The sequence below is a fragment of the Helianthus annuus genome, chromosome 5, assembly GCF_002127325.2.
Source record: "Helianthus annuus cultivar XRQ/B chromosome 5, HanXRQr2.0-SUNRISE, whole genome shotgun sequence".
In the NCBI taxonomy this organism is placed as follows: domain Eukaryota; kingdom Viridiplantae; phylum Streptophyta; class Magnoliopsida; order Asterales; family Asteraceae; genus Helianthus; species Helianthus annuus.
This window is the reverse complement of record NC_035437.2, coordinates 147,783,397-147,804,430: the sequence shown is the minus strand read 5'-3', so window position 1 is coordinate 147,804,430 and position 21,034 is coordinate 147,783,397. Positions and strand designations below refer to the sequence as shown.

The following is a 21,034-nucleotide window of genomic DNA, read 5'->3' as shown; positions in this document are numbered from 1 at the left end:
TGCCTTAAACTGATCCGCCCCCATCTATTTATAGTAAAGATAAAATAACAAACTATCCTAAACTTCCGGGATCCACCGAATATCCTTCATCGAACGTTGTAGACCTGGTCTTTCGGGCTCAACGTCTCTCCTTCAACAAACTCGTCCGAGTCCTGAGGATAAGAAGTCCTCTTGACCGTTAGCAAGTCTCAGCCTTTAACCTGCACGTGGTTAATTAATAAACCTCAGGATATCGCCCAAGATGTTAGCAATATCCTCTTCCAGCATCCTGGTCACAAATAAACAAACAAAGGCAGGATATTGGTCAGGATATGTATGCTTAGAAAATGAGCCACAACAATTGTCCCCAAATATATCGGTTGGGATACCAATCCAACGGATATATTTCAAAAGTTTCACCTCATAACTTAAGGCAATTAAAACGAAGCGATGGTCAAGATCACATCGTAACTTCCAACGCGTTTTTTACTCAATGGAGATCCACGATGCCCCTATATCTTCTCTTTTCTTGTTTGAAAAGCAGATATCTTCACCAGAACCCTCAGGTAATTTCTCCATTTCTGATTTTCTTCCTGTCAATTTACTTCACCTTACTTGCAATGGATGTCGAGACCTTCACCCAGCAGAATCTCCTTAAAAATCCCGAAAAGGAGATCTGTGCTTTTGACAACGCAGACATTGCAGCTTTAAGAGCTTCCGGCGCTTTCCCTGATAACACGGTCTTCAGACCATTCGATCGGTCAATCCGATCAGATGTTTCTTCCACTGAACGGGTTTGTTTTCCAGCATATCCTTTTTCATTAGGTCTTCGATACCCTTTTCCTGAATTCATGATGCAATTCTTTCGAACCACCGGCATCTCTTTTGCCCAAACCATGCCCATGGTTTGGAGAGTACTAATTGTACTTAACCAAATCAAAAATCTCCATTGTTCCGACCTTCGCATCGAGGATTTGCCTATTGCTTATCGCCTCCGATCCCACGGCTCTAGCCGATTCTTGCTCTTCTCGACATCCAGCAAACCCTTGATTCTCAAGGCCACCAAAAACGAAGACGGATGGCAGCGCAAATTTTTCTTTGTCAAACGAGACTCCATTGCTGAGGGTGCCAGCCTTCCGGTGGAGTGGTTAACCACCGGTAGGATCATAAATATCCTCATAGACCATTTGATTGTTATCTTCTATTAATACTCTTCTTTTTGATCTTTATGCAGTGAACTTCAAGGAAGTTGCTCCCCCTACCGCTGAGTCAGAAGAGAGAATCAATACTGTTTACCGGTTACCTGCAATAGACAGGACTTTCACCACACACGTCCCGAGTTCCAGCCAATACTCATCATCCGAGATGTCTGGTAAGAATTTCTTTCAAAATAATTAGTCGCAACAGTATAATGATAAGATAAAGAGTAAAACTTTTCCCTTTATGCAGCACCAGCTAAGATCCCTGAAGTCTTTGATCTTGACGAATTGGACAGCTATTCTGACCAGATCCAGGTCAAGAAAGAACCTAGCCCCAAGACCACAGCTACATCCAAACCCAGCATCTCCAAAGCCATCATCATTCCTAAACCCTCACCGGCTACCAAACCCCGGAGTTCAAGTTCCCGCAAAAGGAAAGAACCTGATTCCCCTGTCATTTCTGACACATTTCCTTACGAGAAGCACGGGTTCATTGAAGCTAGCGGGTTTATGACTTCTTTTCTTAACCAGGTCAGTATTCTCATATCATATCCTGCAATTTACATTATTATCAAAGATTTATCAATATTAATACCTATCGTCTTACCTTTTTAGGGTCTTGAGCGCTTGGTTAACTTATATCAAGAATCCTGCAAGCTCAACAAGACACTTGAATCTAAACTAAAGGAAGCAGAAATCACAATCTCCGACCAAGGTATGATTGCGGCCGCCAAATCTCGTCATTACGAGGAGAAATACAAAGCTATGACCCAAGAACACCAAGTTGCTCTCAAAAAAGCTACTCTTCAAGCCCAGGCCGATCTGGAAGCCGCCCATGTGCAGTATGAACGGGATATGGTCAGCTACCGGGAAAGCCTCAAAAGTTCCGTCGTCATTTCTCTTCTCCAAGCCAGGTTGAAGATGGCTCATGAAGCCAAAACATTAGGTTTCGACTGCCCTTCTTGGGATGTTGGTGCTTGGGAGACCAAGCTAAAGAACCTTGGCGGCACCTCTTCCAAATCAACTGTCGATGAACCTTCCAAAACAGTCGAAAAAGCAACCGATGCTGAGAAGGATACTGAGGCGGATCCCAAGACGGATGTTGCTGAAAGCACTATGGACCAAGAAGGCACTACCCCCTAGAGCTTATTTCCTTTGAATTATTCGAACAATTTTATGTTTTTATGAACAATTTATATTTCTGTATCTAAACAATTTGATAGCCGAAGGTGGATGGGTCCTGGGTTTCAGGATGAAACCTTCGGTTATCAACCAGTATTGATTGCTTCAAGAATAATTTCATCTTTTTATATTTCTAAGTATAAATCTTAGCTTTGCAAAAAATTTCATACTGTTATCTTATAAAATATCCTGATCAGTATGCTCAGCGATACACTGTAAAAACTTTTTATTAGATAGAACTTCTAAACATCCCTTCAACTTTGTAGAAAGTTTTTGATAAACAATCTATTTTTCCAAAACCAGTTTTCGATAATATTTAAATGATCAAAGTTCCAAACTAACACTAGTTTCAAACACCCTAATCAAATATTCTGAAAAGGAATTTAAGAATATATCAGGATACTTATCATAATGTTACTAAAAACTTTGACGATGTTTACAAAGGAAAGATCATACCAGAAATAGGGTATAAACTTATTACCAAACTTCAATCCCTTTGCAATTCTTCCAATGAAGATGTCCCCTGTGCAAGGTACTTAGTGCATTAGTTCCAAGCCTCATCCTTTTAGCTTTACACCACCACCTTGGTGGGAATGTCCCCTGTGTACAATGCCTTCAAATACTTTAGAAATCTTTTGATTGTCAGTTTCCATTGTATAGGCAATTTTTTACGTCCCAAGGGCAAAACCCAAGGATGTACTGGAGATAAATCCCTTGTATCCTGGGGAAAATCCCAAATTTTCATGCGCTACAGACGGGAGTGTATAAACTCCAAGACTTAGAAAGGTGAAAACCTTTAAACCTTAGAGAGTATGAAAATACCCTTTCGTGAGAGAGGGTGATCAATCCTCATATACCTTTAGGATTCAGGATATAGCCAACAGTAACGAAATTGTCAGCCACTTTTACATGGACTGGTCCCGCCACCTTGAACTATCCCTGAATAACTTGCGCTCCAGGCGGGGTGTTTAAACCTAATTCGGAAGAAAGGTGAATACCTTTAAACCTGTGAAGGGATCAGTACCCCTTAAACGTGAGAGAGGGGGCCAATCCTCTAATCTTTCGAGTTATCCTGAGTACATATCCTGGAGCTGTATCCTGAAACATATCTTGCAAAACAAATGTAAACTAAGGTGGGTGTTAGCTTGGCTAACACCCCTCCGATGCTTAAGTCAGTATTGGGTTACAAAGAACAAATTAAACCAAACATATTTAAAAAAGGTAGAATTCATACCATCCTGAGTTAGAAATTAAATTCTAAACTCACTTGAAGTAGAGCTTAAGGTGTATAGCATTCCAAGACCTCGGTAGCATATCCCCCTCCATATTCTTGAGTCTGTATGCTCCTTTCGCTGCTTCTGATTCAACTTCGTATGGTCCTTCCCATTTTGGAGCTAACTTGCCATCGGCAGGATTAGTAGTATTCTGAAAAGCCTTTCTTAGCACCCAATCTCCAACCTTAAATCTTCTGGTCCTAATATTCTTGTTATATGCCCTGGATATTCTCTGTTGATATGCTGCCATCCTTAGCCTTGCCGCATCTCTCTTCTCATCTATAGTGTCTAAATCCTGACTCAAGGCTTCAGGATTCTGCTCAGGATCACTTAGGGTAGATCTTGCAGTGGGTATTTTCATTTCCGTCGGAATCATTGCTTCTGCTCCAAATACCAAGGAAAATGGGGTTTGGCCTGTTGCATTCTTTACCGTTGTCCTATCAGCCCATAAAACAAAGGGTAATTCTTCTGCCCATCTTCCTTTTTTGGCTCCAAGCCTTTTCTTTAAGTTATTGACAATTATCTTGTTTGAGGATTCTGCTTGTCCATTCGCTTGAGGATGTACTGGAGTAGATGTTACCATTTTGATTCCCCAACTCTTGCAAAAGTCAGTAGTTCTCTTGCTTATAAACTGAGAACCATTGTCACAGATTATTTCGGCTGGTACTCCGAATCTGGTCAGGATATTACTCTTTATGAAGGATACTACTTCTTGGTCTCTAACTTGAACAAATGCTTCCGCTTCGACCCACTTAGAGAAATAGTCCGTCATTGCTAGCATAAAAACTTTTCCTCCCGCGGCTTTTGGTAGCTTTCCCACTATATCCATACCCCACTTCATAAATGGCCAAGGGGAAACAATAGGATATAATGGTTCAGTAGGTTGATGCAGTATGTTACTATGTCTCTGACATGCGTCACATCTTCGAACATATTCTGCGGCATCTTTTCTCATTGTTGGCCAATAATATCCTGTCCTTAATACTTTTGAGAATAACGACCTGCCCCCAGTATGGTTACCACAATCCCCTTCATGTATATCCTGAAGTACTTCTTTGCTTCAGGACCCTCCAAGCACCTCAAATACGGTCCTGCAAGAGATTTCTTGTATAAAACATTGTTTATAATAGTGAATCGTGATACCTTCATCCTAAATGCCTTAGGATTTTCATCTCCGGGGATATGTCCTTCCTTGAGATATCTCATGATTGGAGTCGTCCAGGATTTAGGATCCTTTTCAGGATACTCCGCTCCAGGATCCTGAATACCTGCTACTTCTTTTTCCTGAGGATTCGTTGCAGGATACAAGATATGTAATATTGGTATTTGGGTCCCTTCGGGTATCCTGATCGATGATCCCAAATTTGCTAAGGCATCCGCTTCAGCATTATCCTCCCTTGGTACCTGTTCAAGTATAAAAACATCGAAATATCCTGCTAATTTTTTGAGAATATCGAGATATTCGATTAATTTCTCACCCTTAACTGCATAGGATCCATTAAAATGGTTAGTAATTAACAAAGAGTCAACATATACTTGCAAATTTTTGATACTCATACTCTTAGCCAATTCTAATCCTGCAATTAAAGCTTCATATTCTGCCTCATTGTTAGTAGCAGGAAATTCACACCTAATAGCCTGGGGTAATATGTCCCCCTGTGGCGATTTTAGTAGTATTCCTAATCCTACTCCTCTTACATTAGATGCACCATCAGTATATAATGTCCAGGATCCTGAGGATTCTCCTAACTGTTGAACTTCTAGGTCTACCTCGTCCTGAATGTCACTACTAAAATCAACCACAAAGTCAGCTAAAGCCTGAGACTTTATGGCATTTCTAGGTTCATATACTAAATCATAAGCACTCAACTTTACTGACCACTTGGCCATCCTGCCCGACATTTCTGGTTTCCTAAGCACATTTTTGACAGGATAATTTGTCTTAACATGTATCCTATGTGTCTCGAAATAATGTCTAAGATTCGTTGATGCCATGACCAATGCTAGTATTAATTTTTCTAAGTGAGAGTACCTAGTTTCAGCATCTAATAAACTTTTACTAACATAATAAACAGGATATTGCTGACCTTCATGGTCTTTTATAAGAACGACACTTACAGCATTCCCTGATACAGCAAGGTATAGGGATAGTGGTTCATCATTTTCAGGCTTCATCAATAGAGGTGCGGTTGAGAGATATCGTTTCAAATCCTGCAGGGCTGCTTCATGCTTCTCCCCCCATTCGAATCTTTTGTTCTTCTTCAGGATATCATAAAAGTCTTTGCATTTCTCTGAGGATCTTGAGATAAACCTGTTTAAATCTGCTACTCGGCCTGTCAATCTTTGTACGTCCTTCATATTTGAGGGTGATTTTATATCCAGGATAGCTTTGATCTGCTCTGGGCTTGCTTCTATCCCCCTTTTTGTCACCATATATCCAAGAAACTTTCCTGCCCCCACTCCGAAATGGCATTTAGCAGGATTTAGCTTCATGTTGTATTGATCCAGGATATCAAATGCTCCCTTGATATCCTGGAGGTGATCCTCAGCCTTTTTAGATTTCACCACCATATCATCGATATATACCTCCATGGTGTCCCCCAGTTTGTCTCTGAACATCATGTTTACCAATCTTTGGTATGTTGCACTTGCATTTTTCAAACCAAAAGGCATAGCTGTATAACAATAAATACCTGTTGGTGTCATGAAGGCAGTATCCTCCTGGTCAGAAGGCTCCATTTGGATCTGTTGAAATCCTGAAGATGCGTCCATGAAAGTCAGCATTTCATGCCCGGCAGTGGCATCTACCATTGCATCAATGTGGGGAAGAGGAAATGGGTCTTTAGGACAGGCTTTGTTCAAGTCTGTGTAGTCTACACAAGCTCTCCATTTCCCATTTTTCTTTTGTACTACAACCACGTTTGCTAGCCATCTTGGGAACTTAACCTCTCTGATCATTCTGGACTTTAATAGTCTTTCAACTTCCTCCTGGATAATAGTGTTCCGCTCAGGAGCAAACTTCCTTCTTTTTTGTTGCACAGGCTTGAATGATTTATCAATTCCAAGCTTGTGAGTGATAATATCTTTGGATATGCCTGTCATATCCTCATGCTTCCATGCAAACGTTGACATCCTGCATTTCAAAAAGTTAATTAATTGTTCTTCAATATCCTGAGGGATATTGGTTCCCACGAGCACCGAAATATCGGGATTATCCTAGTCTAGGATAATTTTCTTCACACCCTGCTCCGGATCCTCCACGATATCCTGGGCCCGCGTCTTTAATTGCTATGCTACAGTAGGTTTGGTTGAGGATTTCATCGAGGATGAGTAGCATTCTTTCGCCTCCTGCTGATCACTATCAACTTTGACAACTCCCCAAGGGGTAGGTATCTTGATGCATTGGTAATATGTTGATGGCACGGCCTTCATATCGTGAATCCACGGTCTTCCCAGTATGATGTTATAGCAGGATAGAGAATCCATCACACAGAAACGTTGTATCGAGTTGACTCCTTCAACGTATACTGGCAACTTTATCTCTCCCACTGTGTTTCTAGCTTCTCCACTGAACCCAACAAGCACGGTAGACTTTGAAGTGATATCCATTGGAGATACATTCATTCTCTTCAGAGTTTCTAGTTGGATTATATTGACGGAGCTGCCATTATCAACCAGTATCTTGCGTACAAAATGGTTAGCCACATATAACGTTATTACCAGAGCATCACGGTGAGGATCCTGGACAGTATCCATGTCATCTGCATCAAAAGTGATCACTTTGTCAGTTGTGAGGGTAGTCATCCTGACAGGTTTGTCTCCCCTTTCGGCCTTAGCTTCCTTTGCATGTCTCGTTGCTGCCGAATACGAAGTCCCACAAATGTCGGATCCTCCCGAAATGAAGTTGATTATCTTGGCATCCGCGGGAGGTGATGCTGCTCACTCAGGATCCTTCTCAGTATCCTGACCTTTATTCTTCTTTCTTCCTAAGAGATCTTTCAGATATCCCTTGCTTAGAAGATAGCTTATTTCTTTCCTTAGAGCAATGCAATCCTCAGTTACATGTCCGAAATCTTCGTGGAAAGCACACCATTTTGACTTATCTTTCCAGTCAGCCTTTTGTTGATTCTTTCGAGGTCACCTAGCCTTGTCTCCTAGACCCTGCATGGCATACATCAATTCGGGAATGTTAACAGAAAAGCAATATTCAGACAACTCAGGATACTCTTCAGGATCCTCATCTTCGACAGCATTCACTCTCTTGTTTTCATTTCTACCATATGGCTTAGGCCGATATGACTTGAATGAGGATTCTGACTTCCTGTTAGTTGACTCATAAGTGTTAGATGAGTTCATCCTTTCTTGCATCTTCCTGTCATCCTCCAGACGGATATATCTCAAAGCCCTGTTACGAGCTTCGTCGAGATTCCTGCGGGGATTCATTACAAGATCCTGATAAAACTGAGAATCCTTTTGTAATCCCATCTTGAAAGCTTGCACAGCTGTTGCAACATGAAGATGTGGGATATCCAAGGATTCTCGACTGAATTTGTTCACATAATCCCTCAAGGATTCCTGAGGCCCTTGAGTTATCCTGTAAAGATCACTGGTTAGTTTCTCAAAACTCCGACTACAAGAAAATTGACTGTTAAATAAATTAACCAAAAGAGCAAACGAAGTAATTGAGTGAGGAGGAACGTTTAACAGCCATTTTAAGGCTGATCCTGTTAGAGTAGAACCAAATCCCTTGCACAAGCACGCTTCCTTGAGCTCCGGAGGGATAGGGTTAATCTCCATTCTTTCCCTATACTGAGCAATATGCTCCTCAGGATCCGTAGTTCCGTCGTAAAGCTTCATGTTGGGGGTTTGAAATCTCTTTGGGATCTCAGCATCACAGATAGGATGTGCAAAACGAGATATCTTATGGCTGTCTTGGGACACTTCCGGGATCGGCTGGACCACCCCAGGTACACTGGATATCATGTCCTTCAACTTTTGAAGTTCCCTAGTAAGTGCTGATGTCACACCTGTATCCTGCAAAGATCCACTATTGTTAGTAGCATGAGTATTATTATTATTTGACACGTTACCCGTTGGAGGATTTTGCCCATATCCTGAAGCATATCCTGAGCTCCTCATGGCTGACATCCTGACCGAGGAGGGTATTTCAGGAGTATGATTCTGAGGAAGACTGGGCACAATATTCCCCCTGTTATCCTCAGTATACACAGTTGAACTAAAGTTCAACGCTCTGGGGTGTAATGGAGTGACATTATCCTCAGCAGATCTGCTCGAGCCAGACTTCAGGAGTTGTATTTCCCTTAAAAGCATTTGGTTTGTTTCCTGTTGCTGCCTCATTTGTTCCTGCACACTTCCAAATAAAGTAAGAATTTCATCATTAGAAGCTAGAACGGGAGCAGATTCCTGAACACTGCGGGTAGGGATAATATCCTGAGGTCGTGAAGAGGCTGGCGTCCTTGGAGGAGGTGGTGGAAGCACCGAACCAGTAGTAGCAGAAGTCATAGCAGACACAGTAGAGGAACTCATGTTTGATCTTGAGGCCATTATGGACAATGTGGCAAAAAGTTTTGAAAATAGAAAACTGATTAGCGATTTGACAAAAATTTTTAGTAAAGAGAGCACCACTTGCCCCACGGTGGGCGCCAAATTGTTTTGGTCAAAAATTACCGAAGCAATTAAGTGATCAAATTAGTTAAGTGAGGTAGTGTGCTAAGAGAATGTGTTCAAAAATATGTTAATTGAGTTGTTTGCAAAAACTGTTCCAGGATACGGCTCCGGATATAGAGTCGTATCTGTGATCAAACAATGAGCAAAAAAGTAAAGTAAATGACACGAGATGTACGAGGAAAGCCCTTGATCAATCTAGATCGACGGCATAAAACCTCGGGAGCTGACAATCGCAGCTGCCTTGTTCTTCTATTGCTTCAAATATCAGGATACAGTGCAGGATGTGGTGCGGATCGACTAAGTGTTACAACGAAATTTGAATACAAGTGTGTTGTTTGCAATGAGCTAGAAAGTGAAAGTATGCGAGAGTGTTAGTGGAGATTGTGTGCCTTAAACTGATCCGCCCCCATCTATTTATAGTAAAGATAAAATAACAAACTATCCTAAACTTCCGGGATCCACCGAATATTCCTTCATCGAACGTTGTAGACCTGGTCTTTCGGGCTCAACGTCTCTCCTTCAACAAACTCGTCCGAGTCCTGAGGAGAAGAAGTCCTCTTGACCGTTAGCAAGTCTCAGCCTTTAACCTGCACGTGGTTAATTAATAAACCTCAGGATATCGCCCAAGATGTTAGCAATATCCTCTTCCAGCATCCTGGTCACAAATAAACAAACAAAGGCAGGATATTGGTCAGGATATGTATGCTTAGAAAATGAGCCACAACAGTAATCGCCTCGATCTTTGTTGGATCCACATGAATTCCTTCATGATCAACTAAGTGTCCAAGAAACTGTACCTGTTCTAACCAAAATTCGCACTTTGAAAATTTAGCATAAAGCTTTTCCTTTCTTAATAGACTTAAAAGTATGTGCAAATGCTTTGCATGTTCCTCTTTACTCTTAGAGTAAATTAGAATATCATCTATGAAGACAATTATGAATTTATCCAAATATGGCTTACATATTCAGTTCATCATGTCCATAAATGCGGCTGGGGCATTGGTTAAATCAAATGGCATGACAGTAAATTCATAATGGCCATACCTTGTTCTAAATGCGGTTTTAGGAATGTCCTCTTCCTGTACCTTTAATTGATGATATCCCGATCTTAAATCGATTTTAGAGAAAAATCGAGCTCCTTGCAGTTGATCGAACAGATCATCGATCCTTGGTAATGGGTACCGATTCTTGACCGTGACCTTGTTCAATTCACAGGAGTCAATGCACATACGCATTGATCCGTCCTTCTTTTTGACAAATAAAATCGGTGCTCCCTATGGCGATGAGCTTGGCTGTATGAATCCTTTCTCTAACAATTCATCTAACTGTTTATTTAGTTCCTGCATTTCAGCAGGTGCCAAACGATAAGGTGCTTTGGCGATCGGTGTCGTTCCTGGTAGCAGATGGATTCTGAATTCAACTTTCCTATCTGGTGGCAGTCCTGGCAATTCTTCTGGAAATACATCTGAAAACTGGGACACTACTGAAATGTCTTTTAGCTCTTTTCCTTTAGTGTTAGTGATTATAGAAATCAAATACACTATAGATCTTTTTCTTAAATAACTTGCAGTTTTCATCACAGAGATGAATTTAGTTGATCTAGATGGTTTATCTCCTTTAATTGTGATCTTTTCACCCCTTGGTGAATTTACTTGGATTGGCTTTTGATCACATAAAATACTGGCTTTATTGGCTATTAACCACTCCATTCCTAATACAACATCAAATCCTGTCAGATTCATTGGGTAAAGGTTTGCAATAAATTTTTGATTAAAAATTTCTATTCTTGCTCCCTGCAAGATTTCAGTAATCCTAATGGTTTCTCCATTTGTTGTCTCTACCAGACATTCTTGTGGTAGTTTAGTTAATGATTGATTTAGAAGTTTGCAAAAAGAAGTATTAATAAAACTTTGGTTTGCACCAGAGTCAAATAATACTTTAGCAAAAATATCATTAACTAAAAACGTACCAGCTATGACGTCTGGAATCATCTTGGCTTCATCTGCAGTCAGAACAAATGCTCTAGCATTTTTAGGGTTATTGTTGTTTGCAGCTGGAGCTAATTTCGGACAATTTGGCTTGATGTGACCTTTTTCTCCACAGTTGAAGCACAGTCCATTACTAGATTTCCTCTTGCAATCTTCTTCCTTGTGTCCTGGTGCTTTGCAGAAATTGCAGTGAGTGGAGCATCTTCCTCAATGCTTCTTTCTGCAGGCTTTACAGTACGGTGCAGAGGTAGAACCTACATTCCTACGGTTGGAATTCCCAGAACGGAATTCTTGGGTTAGCCTTTGGGTTAGGTTTCTCTTCTGGTCTTCTTCTCTGGTACTGATTAATTCATCTGTCAAGGTATTGGCTAGTTCTACAGCTTCTTCTATGGTTTGAGGTCTAGCTGCCTTGACTACATGCCTAATCTCCCCCATTAATCCCCAGATGTATCGGGAGATTAATACTGGTTCAGGTGATGCAAGGGTTGGCACTATTCTAGCATATTCGAAAAATGTAGTAGTGTATCCCTTACTATCTACTCCGGTCATTCTAAGGTTCAGAAACTTGTTTGCTATTTGCTCCTTTTCATTGGGAGGGCAGAATTTCCTTTCTACCATATTTTTAAACTCCTCCCATTCCATGTTGTATACCCTATCACTTCCTCATGAATGGAGGATAATATTCCACCATTCTAGGGCTGAGTTCTTAAATAGATTAGAAGCAAACATTATCTTATCTTCTTCAGCACACTTGCATATTTTTAGAACAACCTCAGTCTTCTCTATCCAACGTAGAGCTGTAATGGGTCCTTCATTGCCCGAGAATTCTATTGGTTTGCAGGACCATAATTCTTTATAAGAACAACCATATGGCATTGTTCTTCTTCTTTTGGGAATGGGCACTTGCAGTACGGGTCCATTGTTCACGCTGTGTTCCGGTTCAGTTGGTTGCTTACTGCTATGCTTACTTTTATTTTCGGCTTCCTTAACACTTTGAATAATAAATGGCATCGCATCTATGATTCCTTGTGCCACTATATGTTGAAGGGCACTATTATCCACTTGGTTTCCATTGTTATTGTTGTTCGGATTCTCGTTATTCAGATTATCGTTATTCGAGTGGTTATCATTCTGGTTTTCTCGATTCACTTCGTTGTCCATCTGAATTTTAAACATTTACCACATATTAATATCACCAATAATATTTGAATATAGCCAATCACATGTCACACACTTTTGGTCAAAAGCGTCGAGCATTGCGACTTTACTCTATTCATATACTATGCGTCTATTACACACTAGTACTGAAATTAAAATTACAATACCGACTGAAATTTAAAGTTACACTACTAGTAGTAGGCATCCGTAGTTTTTTTTATACACATACACACATATTTTATTATTATATTATATTATTATTATTTCTACCATTTCCACCATCGTTTCAAGGATATGGATTCATCCAAAAATCCATTTTGCCTTCGTCGTATTTCCATACGAGACGCTCTCCCACCTGTCTCATTCTCTCACTGCTTTCTAAAATTTCTTCACCAAAAGTTCTAAGTTCTTATACGTTGTCTGCACTCATTGGGGGTGCAGGTTCTAGGACAGGGTTTGGAATCTGGGGTGCGGGTTCCTGGTACGGGGCCTGGTATGGGTAAGGATTCTCTAAAATCTCCTTAGGAATGCATTGTTATCGTAATAGGGATCTAGGGGATCTAACCCTGGGTAGGCTCCTAGGTTGGGCATGGGCAAATCTTCATGAATGGGGTAACATTGCACATAGTCCCTGTTGTCGTCCTACCATGGGTCGTAATTTGGGTCTAGGGGATTTGGTGCAGGTACCCTAGGTATTTCTTCTGGATTGAAGTCATGCATTTCTACTTGGTTTTCAGAGTTTTCTATTTCCATAGGTTGGTCGGGAATTGGTGGTTGTGGTTGTGGTTGTGGTTGTGGTGCTAACATTTGCTCCAGGTTTGGGTCAGCTGCAGCGGTTGCTAAGATATGGATATTGGCTATACCCCTATTAAGCATATCCTGGGCATAAGCATCGGTTTCTCTTTTAGCTGCGGCTAGTGCTCTCTGGTCTTGTAACTTTTTCATACGCTTTCTACGCTCGTGTGTTCCCCTACTGAACCATCCCCTCTTTTTCTGAGAAAATGGCTCTTCAGATTGAGCCTTAAATACGAATAATCCTTCTTCTGTATCAGCAGAGTACCCTGAGAGGGCAGGCTGAGAAGAGGCACCTTTGCTTCTAGGCGAACCAGACAATTGACGGTACACGTTAGATGGTCCTTGGTCGCTCATACTGTAAACTAACAAATAGTCAGATAACACATAACAAGAAAATACAATTATGCACGTATTCCCGTAATTTATTTCCTAACACTTTGAATTTTGGTGTCAGCAGAACACTTCTATGGCTGAATCAGTGGCTTAGCTTTGATACCACCATCTGTCACAACCCCTGACCCCTATCCCGGGAGCGGGCGGCCGTGACCCAGTTTTGGTGGTATCCTGTTATTGTCTAATTTGGCAGCGGAATTTTTCATCAGGACCGTAGTTAGGAAATATTTTATCAGAGTAAAATACCACACTTTTATAATATTAAACACATGGGTAAAACCCAAGTTTTCAGTACACACATCTTCATAGGGATACACCCTATTTTACTTAAATAAAAACATCTATTTTATTATTAGGTAACTTTATTGCCACTTTTCCAAGCCTTTAGTGCTGTCCAGCTGGCTTCTATTTGGCTTTCACATTTTATTACCTGAAACGCGTTTAAAAATATTTTGTCAGTGGGAAATACTGGTGAGTAAATCCCAGTTTAATCAAGTTTTAATAAAAACCATTGTACAGTATTGAGGGCGGTCTCGCAATTACCTTTGTTTCCAAGTTATAACAATTAACATCCATGGTACTGTCATACTCAACTTGTGGAAATGTTACTCCTTGACCAGGTGGTAACAAATTTTGTATACAAAACCCCAACATACTCATGATAATTATATTCTTACAAATACTCAATAACTGTTTAATATATAATTAATCGTGTGAGGTTTTGTAAAAACAGTTAATACAAAAAGAGGATTACTCACATTGCTGTCTTAGGATTTTCAGTAAGGATTTTCTAGGAATAATCAATAAATTACACAAATGCACGCGTGTTAGTATAATAACCCATTTTAACATTAGTAATACCCTCCCCGAGACGGCATTCCAACGACTACGTCGGGTGTCACACCCCGATTTCCACGTGTTTCACCGGTGGGCCCGGTGGAGGATTACCGTGACGTAGTTGGCAACAATATAGTCAAACCACAATATTTAAATGCACAGCGGAAGCATAAAGATAGATTATATTTAAACCATCGATTGTAATATCCAAGTATCACGAATAGTCGAAATAAATCCACAGGGGATCAAAATAAAAATAGAAATATTGTTCAACAGATATTGGCATCTCAAGCTTGCGAGACTCTAACGATGCTAAGGAGTGGCCAGCCTATTTCGTACAGAACCTGCATTTAATCTTTTTGAGGAAAATACGTCAGTTTACACTGGTAAATACATTCAACCGACACTTTTGTAAAATGTTTAATAAAATTGATTTGAATGCACAAGGCAAAAACTCTTTATAACTTGGGATAATTTATCAATTAAATCTTGTAAAAGAATTACATGTTCACTATGCGTTCGGTCGCCCGGGTCGTGCCGGGTTTAAGGTTAATAGACACGCCACAAAGCATAAAGCCGTGGCGGGAAAACCAACGGTTATACCTTTAATAATATAGACACATTGTCGAGTGTACGCCTACACCCGCGTGTCAAGGTCGTGGCCATTTCGTAAAATGGTGCCAAGGATATCCGGGACATGGTCATTAAGCTCCCAAAGGCGTAAAGCCAACAAAACCAATTTTTAAACGGGTCACATTGATAATACCCAACTACTAATGAGTTGGGGTCAATTGCCCGACCAAGCGGTATTTTAGATACCGTAACCCAAGCCCGTATAACGGAAAATAAGTTAAAAGTATTTACCTGAGCAAGTAATAACCTCAGTCAAACAAATGCAAGTATCTTTTACTGGTCTCCTATTCTGGAACGAAGGTTTATAACAACCTATTAGAATCCTAACGGGTCTTTAATTTAGCCTTAGCTTAGACCGGTCAGTTTCAAAGGATAATTACAGTTTAATCGCGTGAAAGGCGAAAACCGGGAATGGAATGTGGTTTGGGCCCAACAAGTTTGAAGACTTGTTTTATATGGGTATAATAACCACACTCTGGAGTTTGAAGTAAAAACGATAAGGTTTGACCCGTTTCGGCTAGTTCATGTAAACTAGTTACATAAACCGAACCGTGAGCGCAAATGGCGTAACGGGTAACCGAAAGAGTCCTACATAGGTTTCCTAAGCTATTATGCTCTAAAGAGGTTGTGGTATCAGTAGGATACCTTCCATTACGCCCATAACGAGTTTAAATCCAATATACGCCCCGTAGGGGTATTTCGGTCTTTTTAAAGATTATAAAAGAGATTTTCCGAGTTCTACAGGGGATCTGAGTTTTCCGAACAGTTTATAAAGTCCAAAATACTCTATTTATTATTTAAAATCAGTAGCAACTGGAATCGGGTCAAAATACCATGTAGAACTCAAGTTATGTCCGAAAAGGGTATATTCGGTAATTACCGAATCGATGCCATAACCGCAGGTCATGAGCAGGTTAAAAATAATTAAAAATATTTAAAAATCCCAAAATATTATTTTACATCAGTGTGTAAAAGGTTTGGTGTCGAAATTTGGGTTTAGATAGGCTTTATGCTAATTGCGCCGTTTAATTACTAAAGTTTCCGTAATAGCGCTATTTAGCATAACTCCTATTCTAGACCTCGGATTGACGTGAAATTTTAGGGACATGCTTAGAAATCAGTAACTAAGGTTATTGTCCTTTCACATATCTAAAATTCTCGTTTTAAAGTAAAAAGGGCGTTATGGTCAACTTTTGAGCTTTTAACGGAAATGTGTAAAAGACTCTGACAAACAACGAACCGGTCACAGAGGGTTATACCATCATGTAACCTGGTCCTAAGAGAGTCCTAAGGCATATCTAAATCATACCATAACGGGTCAGAACTGAAATCAAAGCAAAAGTCAAAGTTTTGCGACTTTCGGTTCCGAACCGAGTCAAAACAGTAAACGGTCGAATCAAACAAGCTTAGACTAGTTAATATACTTATTATCATGTTGTATGAGTGTTAAAAAAGGTTACACGCCATCTACATTACTGATTATGCATGAAATCGCAATTTAGCATTCTGTTGACTTTTTCTAAGCAAGTTTGACTCGACATTCGGACTAGTTAGAGTGGGAATTAGAGGGTGCCCTTTTAGGGGTTTAATGCCCACATAATTACCAACATATAACTACCTTTGATTCGACAAACCACTGGACCATTTGTGATTTATCGTTAAGTCAATCGTTAATTACGACGGATTGACTTTTAAGCTATAACTATGTAAAAACTAAACCATTAAGGGTTAGGCACACTTACAGAAGTTTGGTACACGACCAGAGATGCTAGAAGAGTGTTCTTGAGCTCCAGATGTGATCAAGAAAGCAGATTTAGGTGTGTTTCTAAAGAGTGCACAACAAGGCCTTTTATAGTGAAATTAGGAGCATGAGATCATTACAACAAGGCCTATAATTGTTCATGGATGATCAACAACTGTCCCTGAGTGCTAGGGGACATTTAGGGGGCGCCCATGCTCTCATTATTGGCTTTAAGGTCGGTTAAAACACTCAACAGTGCTTCTGTCCACGTTTTCTGCATCTGGGGCATTGACGCGGCCCGCGTTAACGATACATCAACTCTTACGCGGGTCGCCTGAATCCTAATGTCAGAGCCCGCATCTATACTGCCCGCGCGGCCCGCGTAAGATCCTTTGTTTCTTCAACGCAGCCCGCCTTAGACCTGTTTTTCAAGATTTTCAAATCTTTTTAATTATTGCACTTGGCCTTTGGGTTTCGAAGGGGTAACTTTGCGTTTTGGGCCTCGTTTATTTACGAATAAGGGCCCCGTGGCTTTTACCCAACTTATTAACCCTTGGTTAATTTATTATTACCCGAAAAGTCATAACTTTCTATGTTTGACGCCTTAAACCCCTCGCATACGAATTCGGTCATAACTTTCTCATTTTAAAACGGAACCTTGCGAAATTTATATCGTACATTCTAGTGAGGGTAATTTAATGTTACAAAGTCTCGGGTTCGTTAAAGGGTCACTCAGAGGTATAACTTAAACATGTTGACACATTTAACCCCTGTAGTTTGTAATCTCTCACTTTCTTCAGCATTTCGTTCCGTACGATCCATGATTTATTCGTTTGAAGGTACGAGCATCATTTAGGGTTACTATACACTATATTTATCCCTCGTTGATATTTTGAACCCTCGGATTCACATACTTTCAATGTTTGTCAACATTAGTCCTTATTTAATATTTAACACCACGTGTAAACTTATGACACGTGTCAATACATTATTGGACGCAAAATTTTTCCGAGGTGTTACATCCTCACCCCCTTAAAAGAAATCTCGACCTCGAGATTTATTGAAACAAATGAGGGTACTTCTCCTTCATCATGGACTCTACCTCCCACGTGTACTCGGGACCTCTACGGGCATCCCATTTCACCTTCACTATAGGTATATACTTCCTGCGAAGTTTCTTAACCTGTCGATCCTCGATCGACATAGGTCTTTCAACGAACTTTAAGCTCTCGTCGATGTGTACATCTGTATGCGGTATAAGCATTGATTCGTCAGCGAAACACTTCTTCAAGTTACAGATGTGAAACACATTGTGGATACCACTGAGCTCCTCCGGTAAGTTTAATTTGTAGGCAACCGATCCGACACGTTCGATTACTTCGAAGGGTCCAATATATCTCGGGCTTAACTTGCCTTTCTTACCGAATCGCATCACTCCCTTCCAGGGTGATACCTTAAGCAAAACCTTGTCGCCTACTTCGAAATTGAAAGGCTTATGCTTCAAATCTGCGTAGCTCTTCTGCCTGTCTCGGGCAGCTTTCAATCGATCGCGAATTTGGACAATCTTGTCCGTTGTTTCGAATATTATATCAGGTCCTGTCATCTGGACATCTCCAACTTCTGCCCAACAAACGGGCGTTCTACACTTTCTACCATATAGAGCTTCAAAAGGTGCAGCCTTAATGCTTGTATGGTAGCTGTTGTTATAGGAGAACTCGACCAATGGTAGGTGGTTATCCCAGCTACCACCTAAGTCGATCGCACATGCACGAAGCATATCTTCCAACGTTTGGATTATACGCTCACTCTGTCCATCTGTCTGAGGGTGGTAAGCCGTACTGAAGTTCAAACGTGTGCCCAAAGATTGTTGGAAACTTTTCCAAAAGTGTGACGTGTATCTGGTATCTCTATCAGAGATGATAGACACAGGCACGCCATGAAGGGCTACAATCTTATCTACAAACAACTGGGCTAGTATATCGGAGCTATGAGTCTCCTTTATGGGTAGGAAATGTGCTGACTTGGTCAGTCTATCAACTATTACCCATATTGTATCGTTTCCCTTCTTTGTCTTTGGCAACTTGGTGATGAAATCCATCGTCACCATTTCCCATTTCCACTCGGGAAGTTCAGGCTGTTGTAGCAAGCCTGACGGCTTTTGATGTTCAGCTTTTACTTGCACACAAGTCAAACACTTTGCTACGTAGGTGGCTATAGACTTCTTCAAGCCTATCCACCAAAAGTTTGCTTTCAAGTCCTGGTACATTTTATCAGCTCCAGGATGGACGGAATATCGGGAACTGTGGGCTTCCTGAAGGATAACGTCACGAAGACCTCCATAAACAGGAACCCATATCCTTCCATTCAATCTCAGAATTCCATCTTTGCCATAGGATAACTGTTCTTCAGTTACTCCTAGCTTCTCGTGAGGATAGTTAGCTTCTGACACAGCTTCCTTCTGTGCAGCTAACAATCTCTCATTCAGACTGTTCTTGATTTCAATGCTCTTGGCATTGATCCTTATTGGTTTCACACTTTCTTTTCTGCTCAAGGCATCTGCGACTACGTTGGCCTTACCTGGATGGTATCTTATTTCACAGTCATAATCGTTCAGAGTTTCCATCCAACGTCGCTGCCTCATATTCAAATCTTTCTGATTGAACAGGTGCTGAAGGCTTTTGTGATCAGAATAGATCACAAATTTAATGCCATACAAGTAATGCCTCCAAAGCTTTAGTGCAAATACAACGGCACCCAACTCCAAGTCATGGGTGGTGTAATTCTTTTCATGCACTTTTAGTTGTCGTGAAGCATAGGCAATTACCTTGCCCCTCTGCATAAGCACACAACCCATACCGGTGTGCGATGCATCACAATATACGACAAATTCTTCCATTCCTTCAAGCAATGTCAACACTGGAGCATTGCTTAGCTTCTGTTTGAGGATATCAAAAGCTTCTTGCTGCTTAGGGCCCCAATTAAACTTTATACTCTTCCTAGTTAAGGAAGTTAGGGGTGCAGCAATCCTTGAGAAGTTTTCGATGAAGCGTCTGTAGTATCCTGCTAGACCTAGGAAACTGCGAATCTCCGTAGGTGTCTTCGGCTCCTGCCAGTTCATGACGGCTTCAACCTTGGCGGGATCCACTTGGATACCACGCTCACTGACTACATGTCCAAAGAATTGGACTTCTCGTAGCCAAAATTCATATTTAGAGAATTTGGCATAAAGTTTTTCTTGATGAAGCAATTTAAGGATACATCGAAGATGCTTCTAGTGGTCATCTTGACTCTTGGAGTAAATGAGGATGTCATCGATGAAGACAATGACAAATTTATCCAAATAAGGCTTGCAGACGTGATTCATGAGATCCATGAATGCGGCAGGTGCATTGGTGAGCCCAAAAGGCATCACCAGGAACTCGAAATGACCATATCGAGTCCTGAATGCAGTCTTGTGCACATCTTCGTCCTTGACCTTCAATTGATGGTACCCTGGCCTTAGGTCAATCTTGGAAAAGTAGCTCGCTCCTTGCAACTGATCGAACAGATCGTCGATCCTGGGCAAAGGATACCTATTCTTGATTGTAACTTTATTCAGCCCACGGTAATCGATGCATAGACGCATCGAACCATCTTTCTTCTTGACGAACAGGATTGGTGCTCCCCAAGGAGATGAACTTGGTCTAACAAAACCTTTGGCTAGCAGATCATCTAGCTGTGTCCTCAATTCTTTCATTTCCGTGGGTGCCAATCAATAAGGTGCTCTCGCAATAGGCGCGACTCCTGGAATGATGTCGATACTGAATTCCACTTGCCTGTCTGGTGGCAAACCATGCAGTTCTTCCGGGAAAACTTCAGGATAGTCAGAGATGATTGGAATGTCTTCAATCTTGGGTTTCTCCTCCCCAATAGTCACCTGTGCCATATAAATGACACATCCTTTCTTCAAACATCTGGATGCCTTTAGCATAGATACTTGTGCAGGCAATCCATGTCGGGTATCTCCCTGAATGGTAAGTGGTTCTCCAGACGGAGTCTTGATTACCACTTGTTTCTTGTTGCACACAATTTGGGCTTGGTTATGCGATAACCAATCCATACCCAACACTACGTCGAAACCAGCGAGTTTAAAAGGTAACAGGGATAAAGGAAATGAGTGATTCCTAA

General features: G+C 40.9%; 1 protein-coding gene across 1 annotated transcript; it reads left to right on the top strand.

Moving 5' to 3' along the window:
- The first annotated feature begins 798 nt into the window (after positions 1-798).
- On the top strand, positions 799-2,321 carry LOC110901463. The gene is made up of 3 exons (XM_022148291.2): positions 799-1,351; positions 1,429-1,709; positions 1,794-2,321. Exons 1-3 carry the CDS (start codon positions 1,345-1,347, stop codon positions 2,319-2,321), a joined length of 816 nt encoding a protein of 271 aa, XP_022003983.1. The 5' UTR covers positions 799-1,344.
- The last annotated feature ends 18,713 nt before the right edge of the window (positions 2,322-21,034 follow it).

Excerpts from the sequence above, each read along its gene's own strand:
- LOC110901463 (XM_022148291.2), top strand. Across the intron at positions 1,710-1,793 it reads TGACTTCTTTTCTTAACCAG|GGTCTTGAGCGCTTGGTTAA; the intron begins GTCAGTATTCTC and ends TTACCTTTTTAG.